This window comes from Balaenoptera borealis (assembly GCF_965194805.1).
Source record: "Balaenoptera borealis genome assembly, chromosome: 19".
Classification (NCBI taxonomy): Eukaryota; Metazoa; Chordata; class Mammalia; order Artiodactyla; family Balaenopteridae; genus Balaenoptera; species Balaenoptera borealis.
In genome coordinates, this window is record NC_138878.1 from 30,276,871 (window position 1) to 30,290,068 (window position 13,198).

Sequence of the window (13,198 nt, forward strand, 5' to 3'; positions counted from 1 at the left end):
TATGCAAATCTGAGAACAACAAGGAGTTTGATATTAGCAATACATATATAATATTAAAATTTAAAGATATCTCATCAACTGCTATTAAGTATATGTTAAATATATAAATGCATGGTACTTAAAAAATACATTTTATTGATTCTAACAAGATAAAAAAAGTGTATTAGAATATAGTATATGTTTCCCGTAAATTTGTATACCAGACTACTAACAGTAAACATTAAAAATAGTATTTTACCCATAAACTAGCAGATTTTTCTCTACTCTAAAGCATTCAGTTCTTCCATAGCCATTCGAACGCTCACAGGGTCTCCGGAGTTTGGGCTTTTCATCTCCTTCACTTTCAGCTTCAGATAATTCAGCCAATTCATCTTTTGTGGCACTGAAGGGTCTTGTTTGTTTCCTAATTCTTGGAGTGTCAATAACCAAGCTGTTCTGTAAAATTTAACAGCTATTACTTGAAGGTCCTTTTATTATTTTGCTTATAACAATATTTTACATTTTTACCTTTCAAACTGTACAAACAATAAAACAATTTTAAAAAGCCAGAACAAAGAAATTACTAACAATTCCACTCACCTACCAAATCAACATAAAATTTTTATATTCCTTTAAAATCCTTATTACCATTTGTCATAATTTCATGACATTACAATCATAGGATAAAAAAAAATTTGGTATACGGCTTTATTTACTGTATTGTGCTTCTACAACCATAAACTATATTTTAAATTGAATTTATGCATCATAATTTTCTTTACCTAATTAATTCATAATGTAATTTGAATTAATACAAATAGATTGTTTTAAATTTTTAAAATATATAATGCTAAAAAGTAAATCTTTGTAATCTAAGTTTATCCTAAAGATAAGTCCAAAGGAAGTGAAATATCCAGAAATGGAAATATTGATCAAAGGGCATAATTATTTTATGGATCTAGAATCATATTTCAGTGCTTTCCAAAAGACTTACACTAATATACAACTAGCAAGGTAATAAGCGTATGAACCTCACTATGTTCAATGCAGTTTAATTCATTCAAAACAACTTAAGTTGACAAACTTTTATCTTCACTGAGCAATTTCTCTAAGTTAGGCACTATGTTATGGGCTGGGACTAAGATAGCTTTCTGCTCATGAGAAATTCACATTCTTGAGGCTCAGTTTAACGTGTAAACAAATAAATGCTATTCAGGATGCAATATTTTATAAGATGGGTGCCAAAAAAGTCAGAAAGATTTACAAAGTAGTGATACTAGAAAGAGATCTTCAAGAACGAGAAGTAGTTTGCTAGGCATCCAAGAAGGACATGGCATTATAAGTGAAGAAAACAGTAATGGACCTGAAAAGGTATTCTATGTTCAAGTCCTAGAGCAGGAGAGGGTAAACGTTAGCAGGGGAAGCAGGGACCAGACCATGTAGGTTCTGCTGTCCCACAGTAGTATGAACACAGTGCACTGAGTTTAAAGGGGTACCTAATGTTAATATGTCTTAATACTGGTGACATTAACCTTCTCTATTAAGTTTTTCCACTGTAGACTTACTAGTTTTCTTCTTGTAATTAATAAATATTTTGGAAGATATACTTTGAAGATATATAAAAATTCTGTTTCTCCTTAAATTCTACACACTAATTTTAGAATTCATCAATGGAGTGGATTAATTGAGATTTTCTATTTCTCTTATTCCTTCTACATTTATTAATTGGCACCTTCTATGTAAGAAAGAGCTGACAAGGACCTACTGTATAACACAGGGAACTATACTCAGTATTTTGTAATAAGCTTAAAAGAATCTGAAAAAAAATTATGTATTTATAACAAACACTGAAACTAAAACATCGTAAATCAACCTACTTCAATAAAAATAATTACTTAATTAAAAAAAAGAAAGAGTTGTCCCTTTCCCTGGTCCCAACTTAAAAAAAAAACAAACCATAATTGTATTTTCTCTTGAGTAAATTTTCAAGTGTCTTTTGCCCATAATCTTTTAAGATTTTGATTTATTTCTACTTGTGATCAATTTACATTAGCTTTTATATAATAAAAATATTAACTTTCATATATACTTCTGCTACAAATAGTCACCAGTCTGATTGCACTTTTATTTTTCCATTACATAATTTTTAGTCATATATTTGAATATGCTTGATTATTTCCGTTGTGGTTTGTTTCTAATTTAGAATGTTTTCCCACCAAATATTTGATAAAATAGAAATCTAGTTTTTCTATTTTTTCATGCTTTGTTTCAAAAATAAATTTTTTATCACAAATTGGAGTTTACTTGGTATAGAGTATGTTATTAAAATGTTCCCCCAATGCTAACTCAAATTCTAATCATGATTATTAAATAATCCCTTTTTCTCTAATGCTATTTCTTTATTTACATCCTACAATTTGATCTTCTCCTGTTCTTATTCTATTCTTTGCTCTATATACATTTCTCTCAGTATCATGGTTCCTTTATAATATGTTAATATGCTTTTATGTTTTCACATATAGTAAGTAATGCCAGTCTGTCTTCATGGTACTTCTTGTCAGAAAATTATAAAATTTTTAAACAGAGTACAAATTAGAAAACATAACTGCAAAGTATTACATGACTATATGCTTGTATAAGTTTATTTATAAAATCCATAACTCCTTAGGATAATCTATAAGGCCCTATTGATATGAGCCATACCTATCTTCTCTGACCTAACCTGTCACCACTCTCACTACCTCCCTACATTCTGACACAATGCCATTTCTATTTCTGGAACACAGTAAGCTTATTTCAAACAATGGCTCACTGCCATTCCCTCTACCTTGAAAGCTTTTATCTCATGTCTTTACACTGTTGGCTCGTTCTCATCATTCAAGTCTCAGCACAGATGTCCCCTCAGAGTGACCTCCCTTGACCACTTTCCCTAATGCTATCTCCACTCCTCCAGGCATTCTCTACCATCTTACCATTTTATTTTCTTCAGTCTCAGAAATTATCTTATATATTTGTTTACTTACTCACCAGAATTTGTAAGCTCTATTGAAGCAGTGGTTCATCTGTCTTGTTCATTTTAGCCCTAATGTGAGAATGGTACTTGGCTCACAGTGTGCTCTAGCTGGATCCAGCACAAATGTACGAGTGTCTGTGTATTACCACTATAATACTTTTGAAAAATCATAAACAAACATCACACTGTAAGTACTGTTCTATTTCTCTCTCTTTCTAAAGTTAACTGTCTTGTCTTAGAGCTCTATGTGAGTACATAGGGATCTACATAATTATTTTTACTTACTGCGTTAGACAGTATAAAAGTACCAATTAGTTTCTAATTTTTTTCTAAAATGAAAAATGTTGCGATGTACATCACTGTACTACATTATCTTGTACGTGTGTGATTACTGCTGTAAGACAGATTCCAAAAAGTGGATTTAATATTGTTGAGTATTTATTCTTCCAGGGGAATTTTAGATTTTGTCTGGTTATATGAACAAATTATTAACATTTTGATTGGGGCTGCATTTCTATGTTTATTAACTCAACCTACAAATGTTTAAAATATGTAGTTTTTCTTCCCAATTGACAAATCTCACAATTAAGTTTGGTAATTCACTTTACTGAAATCATATACGTCCAGTAGGTATTCCCCTAAGTGTTCTAAATCTTTTTTTCTACTACGAAGTAGACTTCCTCTTCCATATATTTTTCTACTGCTGTTAGTGCTGATATTTAAGAAGGCTAAATGGCATATTTATCTTCTATCAGTTAATTCACTAATTCATCTATTAATTTTATAGTGGTTTGCAAATTCCATTGACTTTTTAAGGCATATATAACATGTCAATATGAAAATAGTAATATTTTAATAAATATCTCTTTCTAATTTACTTTTTTATAATGTTTCATACAGAATTATACATATTTCCAAAATATATTAAATAATTATTATTGGGCAGTGGCATTATTCCTTGTTGTAAAGTTTTACATCTTGTAAGGTTATCTATTAAAATAGATACCATGCATCAATGCTTAATATAAATTTCTTTTAATCATTTAGCAGTTATTTTGGCAGTAGGTAAGCCTCACAAACATTGATTCCTATAAATTATTAGACAGGTAGGTGTCTTTTGAAGTGAACAGTTACGTTATTATCAGTTCCATGAATTCTGTGCTAGCTTTTTGGCCCTTTCTTCCTTAACTCCAAGGGATGTTATAAAAGAAACACTTTAAAAATGCCACTTTCTTTATTTTTTTAATTTCATAATATTTACTAAGCATAGCTAGATCTATGTACGTAAGTAGGATTGGATCTTAAATTTTTTATGGTTGTCAGATTTTGAAGATGCCACTTTCTTGACTGCTTTTTATTTCTCGTTTTGTATTTGACTAGATCATCATTAATGGTATCTGACACCAAAATAACAAAAAGAAGGTGAAAAAGCGAAATAAAAGTAATCCATTATTTGAAGACATTTTAAAAGTTAAAAAATACATTATAATTTTAAGAACATAAATAACCTCCAAAATTAAACTTTCCCTGTATTACAACCTATCACGACAAATATCAGAAGAATTAAACTGAAGCAGTGCCTGACTCAATGTTATCATTCTACTGCCCTGTATCAATTTATTTATGCAAATAAATTTATTTCAGTAAGTACACAGTTGAACACCTTAAAATATTATAATAATATTACCAAGGTATTCCCAGAGGTAATTTTTTTTAAAGGGAAATAAATACTTACTCTACCACTGATGGCATCTATATCTATTTCTGCCTTTTTCGCCCATTTTTGCCAGAAGTTGGGATCATCTAAGGAAATATCTGTTCGGTTTCCAGATGCCACAAAACTTGCCTGAAATACATAATGGTAGTTTTTCAAAATGTTTTGAAACTTAGAGGAAAAATCTATCAAAGTATATCTAAAACCTTATCTCTTCACATTTAGTGTGGATAGAATTTGAATTCAGCATATACACACATACACTCAAAGTACGTTTCAAACTATGATGGTCTGAAACATAGCACAGCATCTGCTTAAGGCAAAAGGCTTAATACCAACACAGGCTAGAGTTTTAGGAGCAAAGTTAAAGAAGTTATTATTGTTGTTTGACTTTTAAACTTTGGGTAAGCAGGGATCAAATCTTTTTGGTCAAAAAACCACACAGGATACAAAACTGCATTTTAGAAATACTACACAACAACCCAGCAATCCCACTACTGGGCATATACCCTGAGAAAATCATAATTCAAAAAGAGTCATGTACCACAATGTTCATTGCAGCACTATTTACAATAGCCAGCACACGGAAGCAACCTAAGTGTCCATCGACAGATGAATGGATAAAGATGTGGCACATACATAAAACGGAATATTACTCAGCCATAAAAAGAAACGAAATTGAGTTATTTGTGGTGAGGTGGATGGACCTAGAGTCTGTCATACAGAGTGAAGTAAGTCAGAAAGAGAAAAACGAATACTGTATGCTGACACATATATATGGAATCTAAAAAAAAAAAAAAAAAAATGGTTCTGAAGAACCTAGGGGCAGGACAGGAATAAAGACGCAGACGTAGAGAATGGACTTGAGCACACAGGGAGGAGGAAGGGTAAGCTGGGACGAAGTGAGAGAGTGGCATGGACATATATACACTACCAAATATAAAATAGATAGCTAGTGGGAAGCAGCTGTATAGCACAGGGAGATCAGTCAGTGCTTTGTGACCACCTAGAGGGGTGGGAGGGAGACGCAAGAGGGAGGAGATATGGGGATATATGTATATGTATAGCTGATTCACTTTGTTATAAAGCAGAAACTAACATACCATTGTAAAGCAATTATACTCTGATAAAGATGTTAAAAAAAAATCAAAAAAAAAAAAAAAAAAAAAGAAAGGAACTACGACACGAATAGGGACTTCCCAGGTGGTCCAGTGGTTACGACTCCACACTCCCAACGCAGGGGGCCTGGGTTCAATCCATGGTGGGGCAACTAAGATCCCACGTACCTCAACTAAGCTCATGCACTGCAACTACTGAGCCTGCACGCTTTAGAGCCCTCACGTCACAACTAGAGAGCCTGCGGGCTACAATGAAGACCCAGTGCAGCCAAAATAAATAAATTAACTTTTTTTAAAAAAAGAAATACTACATGAATATTAAGAAATTAGGTTACAAGAAGAATTTCAAACCTATGTGCCCTAGACAGTTCATTTTCTGGTATTCTCCTACTTTATTTCCATCCCATTTTTACATAGATATGTCTCCTAAAAAATGCAATACAGAATATGAGAAATACAGAAAAATGAGTCACTGCCTATCTTTATTTTAAAAACTTACAAAAAAGTACTGCATAAGCATTGTAAAAACTTAAGAAATTACAGAAGAATAAAAGAAAATATAAATGATTTATTTTCTTAAATGTTGCAGAAATTATAAAATCTTTTCATTGGGCCTAACTTTAGATATTACAGTTCAACACTGTGATTCATAAATAACCATTATTTGCAACTTAAGTTCCTAAAAATAGATATGCTGCTTCAAAGAAAAGTTATCAAAGTGCTTTATAAAAATGAAATACATAGCAAAGATATAAAATGATTTAAGAAAAGGGCTTGAAAGATGCATGCTAAACTTGTACAAGGATAAATGGAAGGAGCTTCCAGGGGTCCGCTCCTCTGGTGAGATGGAGTCGGGAGACACTCTCCTCAGCTCCTTGCCTGGGTGGGGAAGTCAGCCTGTAGGGCCGGCAGAAATCCTCGTTTGAAGGCCCAACCGAGTTCCCCAGTCAGAGTGCTGCAGCTGAGGGGAGCGGCTGCTTGGGACTACTGTTCGGGCGCTGCAGAAAGCCCTCCTGGAATCTGACATGTGAACACTTTGGGACCGTTGGCCAGCTGCTCCTACCCGGCCACATGAAGGCTCAGACTGTTCCAGTCTCTGAACTGAAGAGAACCAATACTATTAGCATATTTCTCACTACCATGAATGCAAGGTATTTCAATGAAGAGTATAAGGAGGACATATACAAATCCCAGACTGGCATGTGCAAGTTCTGAGGAATGGTGGAATAACCCAATGTATCTGGGTGACCTTTGGAGACAGCTGAGACAGAGCTACAACAGGGCAGTGGCTGACACCCAACTCATAGCCCAGTTTCGCCAGCCATGTGGCTGACAAGGTCTTGGTGCTCCAAGCGGCTGTCAGGCCTGAGCCTCTGAGGTGGGAGAGCCAAGTTCAGGACACTGGTCCCGCAGAGACCTCCCGGCCCCACGTAATATCAATTGGCGAGAGCTCTCCCAGAGATCTCCATCTCAACGCTAACACCCAGCTCCACTCAATAACCAGCAAGCTCCAGTGCTGGACACCCTATGCCAAACAATTAGCAAGACAGGAAAACAACCCCACCCATTAGCAGACAGGCTGCCTAAAATCATAGTAAGTTCACAGACACCACAAAACACACCACTGGACGCAGTCCTGCCCACCAGGAAGACAAGATCCAGTCTCATCCACCAGAACACAGGCACCAGTCCCCTCCACCAGGAAGACTACACAACTCACTGAACCAACCTTACCCACTGGGGGCAGACACCAAAAACAATGGGAACTACGAACCTGTAGCCTGTGAAAAGGAGACCCCAAACGCAGTAAGTTAAGCAAAATGGGAAGACAGAGAAATAAACAGCAGATGAAGGAGCAAAGTAAAAACCCACCAGACCAAACAAATGAAGAGGAAATAGGCAGGCTACCTGAAAAAGAATTCAGAGTAATGATAGTAAAGATGATCCAAAGTCTTGGAAATAGAATGGAGAAGATACGAGAAACGTTTAACAAGGACCTAGAAGAACTACAGAGCAAACAATGATGACCAACACAATAAATGAAATTAAAAATTCTCTAGAAGGAATCAAGAGCAGAATAACTGAGGCAGAAGAACAGATAAGTGACCTGGAAGATAAAATAGTGGAAATAACTACCGCAGAGCAGAATAAAGAAAAAAGAGTGAAAAGAATTCAGGACAGTCTCAGAGACCTCTGGGACAACATTAAACGCACCAACATTCGAATTATGGGGGTCCCAGGAGAAGAAGAGAAAAGGGGACTGAGAAAATATTTGAAGAGATTATAGTTGAAAGGTTCCCTAATATGGGAAAGGAAATAGTCAATCAAGTCCAAGCACAGAGTCCCATACGGGATAAATCCAAAGAGAAACATGCCAAGACACATATTAATCAAACTATCAAAAATTAAATACAAAGAAAAAATATTAAAAGCAGCAAGGGAAAAGCAACAAATAACATACAAGGGAATCCCCATAAGGTTAACAGCTTATCTTTCAGCAGAAACTCTGCAAGCCAGAAGGGCGTAGCGGGACATACTTAAAGTGATGAAAGGGAAAAACCTACAACTAAGATTACTCTACCCAGCAAGGATCTCATTCAGATTCGAAGGAGAAATTAAAACCTTTACAGACGAGCAAGAATTCAGCACCATGAAACCAGCTTTACAACAAATGCTAAAGGAACTTCTCTAGGCAGGAAACACAAGAGGAGGAAAAGACCTACAATAACAAACCCAAAACAATTAAGAAAATGGTAATAGGAACATATATGTCGATAATTTCCTTAAATATATATGGATTAAATGCTCCAACCAAAAGACAAAGACTGGCTGAATGGATACAAAAACAAGACCCGTATATATGCTATCTACAAAAGACCCACCTAAGACCTAGGGACACATACAGACTGAAAGTGAGGGGATGGAAAAAGATATTCCATGCAAATGGAAATCAAAAGAAAGCTGGAGTAGCAATTCTCTTATCAGACAAAATAGAATTTAAAATAAAGACTATTACATGAGACAAAGAAGGACACTACATAATGATCAAGGGATTAATCCAAGAAGAAGATATAACAATTGTAAATATTTATGTAGCCAATATAGGAGCACCTCAGTACATAAGGCAAATGTTAACAGCCATAAAAGGGGAAATTGACTAACACAATAATAGTAGGGTAGGGCTTCCCTGGTGGCGCAGTGGTTGAGAATCCGCCTGCCAATGCAGGGGACACGGGTTCGAGCCCTGGTCTGGGAAGATCCCACATGCCGCGGAGCAGCTGGGCCCGTGAGCCACAATTACTGAGCCTGCGCGTCTGGAGCCTGTGCTCCGCAACAAGAGAGGCCGCGATAGTGAGAGGCCCGCGCACCGCGATGAAGAGTGGCCCCCGCTTGCCACAACTTAGAGAAAGCCCTCGCACAGCAACGAAGACCCAACACAGCCAAAAATAAATAAATATATTGAAAAAAAAAAAAAATAGTAGGGTACTTTTAACACCCCACTTTCACCAATGGACAGATCATCCAAAATGAAAATAAATAAGGAAACACAAGCTTTAAATGATACACTAAACAAGATGGACTTAATTGATAATCAGAGGATATTCCATCCAAAAACAACAGAATACACTTTCTTCTCAAGTGCTCATGGAACATTTTCCAGGATAGATCATATCTTGGGTCACAAAATCAAGCCATGGTAAATTTAAGAAAACTGAAATCATATCAAGTATCTTTTCCGACCACAATGCTATAAGACTAGATAACAATTACAGGAAAAAAACTGTAAAAAACACAAACCCATAGAGGCTAAACAATACACTACTAAATAACCAAGGGATCACTGAAGAAATCAAAGAGGAAATCAAAAAATACCTAGAAACAAATGACAATGAAAACACGATGACCCAAAACCTATGGGATGCAGCAAAAGCAGTTCTAAGAGGGAAGTTTAGAGCAATACAATCCTATGTCAAGAAACAAGAAACATCTCAAATAAAAAACCAAACCTTATACCTAAAGCAATTAGAGAAAGAAGAGCAAAAAAACCCCAAAGTTTGCAGGAGGAAAGAAATCATAAAGATCAGATCAGAAATAAATGAAAAAGAAATGAAGGAAATGATAGTAAACATCAATAAAAGTAAAAGCTACTTCTTTGAGAAGATAAACAAAATTGATAACCAATAGCCAGACTCATCAAGAAAAAAAGGGAGAAGACTCAAATCAATAGAATTAGAAATGAAAAAGGAGAAGTAATAACTGACACTGCTGAAATACAAAGGATCATGAGAGATTACTACAAGTAACTGTATGCCAATAAAATGGACAACCAGGAAGAAATGGACAAATTCTTAGAAAAGCACAACCTTCTGAGACTGAACCAGGAAGAAATAGGAAATATAAACAGACCAATCACAAGCATTGAAATTGAGACTAAGATTAAAAATCTTCCAACAAACAAAAGCCCAGGACCAGATGGCTTCACAGGTGAATTCTATCAAACATTAAGAGAAAAGTTAACACCTATCCTTCTCAAACTCTTCAAAAATATAGCAGAGGGAGGAACACTCCCAAACTCATTCTACGAGGTCACCATCACCCTGATACCAAAACCAGACAAAGATGTCACAAAGAAAGAAAACTACAGGCCAATATCACTGATGAACATAGATGCCAAAATCTCAACAAAATATTAGCAAACAGAATCCAGCAGCACATTAAAAGGATCATACACCCTGATCAAGTGGGGTTTATCCCAGGAATGTAAGGATTCATCAATATACACAAATGAATCAATGTGATAAACCATATTAACAAATTGAAGGAGAAAAACCATATGATCATCTCAATAGATGCAGAAAAAGCTTTTGACAAAATTCAACACCCATTTATGATAAAAACTGTCCAGAAAATAGGCACAGAGGCAATTTACCTCAACATAATAAAGGCCACGTATGACAAACCCACAGCCAACACTGTTCTCAATGGCGAAAAACTGAAACCATTTCCACTAAGATTAGGAACAAGACAAGGTTACTCACTCTCACCACTATTATTCAACATAGTTTTGGAAGTTTTAGCCACAGCAATCACAGAAGAAAAAGAAATAAAAGGAATCCAAATTGGAAAAGAAGTAAAAAAGTGTCACTGTTTGCAGATGACATGATACTATACATAGAGGATCCTAAAGATGCTACCACAAAACTACTAGAGCTAATCAATTTGGTAAAGTAGCAGGACACAAAATTAATGCACAGAAATCTCTTGCATTCCTATACACTAGTGATGAAAAATCAGAAAGAGAAATTAAGGAAACACTCCCATTTACCACTGCAACAAAAAGAATAAAATACCTCTGAATAAACCTACCTAAGGAGACAAAAGACCTGTATGCAGAAAACTATAAGACACTGATGAAAAAAATTAAAGATGATACAAACACATGGAGAGATATACCATGTTCTTGGATTGGAAGAATCAACATTGTGAACATGACTATACTACCCAAAGCAATCTACAGATTCAATGCAATCCCTATCAAACTACCAATGGTGTTTTTCACAGAACTAGAACAAAAAATTTCACAATTTGTATGGAAACACAAAAGACCCCGAACAGCCAAAGCAATCTTGAGAAAGAGAAACAGAGCAGGAGGAATCAGGCTCCCAGACTTCAGACTATACTACAAAGCTACAGTAATCAAGACAGTATGGTACTGGCACAAAAACAGAAATATAGATCAATGGAACAGGAGAGAAAGCCCAGAGATAAACCCACGCACATATGGTCACCTTATCTTTGATAAAGGAGGCAAGAATATACAATGGAGAAAAGATATCCTGTTCCTTAAGTGGTGTTGGGAAAACTGGACAGCTACATGTAAAAGAAAGAAATTAGAACACTACCTAACACCATACACAAAAATAGACTCAAAATGGATTAAAGACCTAAATGTAAAGCCAGACACTATAAAACTCTCAGAGGAAAACATAGGCAGAACACTCTATGACATAAATCACAGCAAGATCCTTTTTGACTCACCTCCTAGAGAAAGGGAAATAAAAACAAAAACAAACAAATGGGACCTAGTGAAACTTAAAAATTTTGCACAGCAAAGGAAACCATAAACAAGATGAAAAGACAACCCTCAGAATGGGAGAAAATATTTGCAAACGAAGCAACTGACAAAGGATTAATCTCCAAAATATACAAGCAGCTCATGCAGCTCAACATCAAAAAAACAAAACACCCAATCCAAAAATGGGCAGAAGACCTAAATAGACATTTCTCCAATGAAGATACAGAGATTGCCAACAAACACATGAAAGGATGGTCAGTATCACTAATCATTAGAGAAATGCAAATCAAAACTACAATGAGTTATCACCTCACACGGGTCAGAATGGCCATCATCAAAAAATCTACAAACAATAAATGCTGGAGAAGGTGTGGAGGAAAGGGAACCCTCTTGCACTGTTGGTGGGAGTGTACATTGATACAGCCACTATGGAGAAAAGTATGTAGGTTCCTTAATAAACTAAAAATAGAACTACCATACGACCTAGCAATCCCACTACTGGGCATATACCCTGAGAAAACCATCATTCAAAAAGAGTCATGAACCAAAATGTTCATTGCAGCTCTATTTACAATAGCCAGGACATGGAAGCAACCTAAATGTCCATTATCGGATGAATGGATAAAGAAGATGTGGCACATATATACAATGGGATATTACTCAGCCATAAAAAGAAACAAAATTGAATTATTTGTAGTGAGGTGGATGGACCCAGAGTCTGTCATACAGAGTGAAGTAAGTCAGAAAGAGAAAAACAAACACCGTACGCTAACACATATATATGGGATCTAAAAAAAAAAGGTTCTGAAGAACCTAGGGGCAGGATAAGAATAAAGACGCAGATGTAGAGAATGGACTTGAGGACACGGGGAGGGAGAAGGGTAAGCTGGGACGAAGTGAGAGAATGGCATGGACATATATACACTACCAAATGTAGAATGGATGGCTGGTGGGAAGCAGGTGCATATCACAGGGAGATCAGCTCCATGCTTTGTGACCACCTAGAGGGGTGGGATAGGGAGGGTGGGAGGGAGACACAAGAAGGAGGGGATATGGGGATATGTGTATACGTATGGTTGATTCACTGTCATAGAGCAGAAGCTAATGCACCATTGTAGAGCAATTATACTGCAATAAAGATGTTGAAAAAAAAAAGAATAAATGGAAGAATATGGCCACATAAAATGATTTTCAAAGGAGAATATAATTAGTGAATGGCTGTAGGACAATGCCTAATTATCTGGGATATAATGAAATGATAAAAATCTTCATTAAAGAACCCATTTTGATGGAACTTT

The 13,198-nt window shown here is 35.6% G+C and overlaps 1 protein-coding gene across 19 annotated transcripts in view; it reads right to left on the reverse strand.

Moving 5' to 3' along the window:
- Nucleotides 1–13,198, reverse strand: part of CHD9 (chromodomain helicase DNA binding protein 9) — a 244,413-nt gene that overhangs the window by 52,246 nt on the left and 178,969 nt on the right. For all 19 annotated transcript variants that reach the window (XM_082366599.1, XM_082366596.1, XM_082366598.1 and 16 more), the window contains 2 exons: nt 4,728–4,838; nt 239–435 (listed from right to left, as the gene is read on the reverse strand). In XM_082366599.1, the coding sequence (XP_082222725.1) occupies nt 239–435; nt 4,728–4,838 (308 nt within the window). The remainder of the gene's footprint in view (nt 1–238; nt 436–4,727; nt 4,839–13,198) is intronic.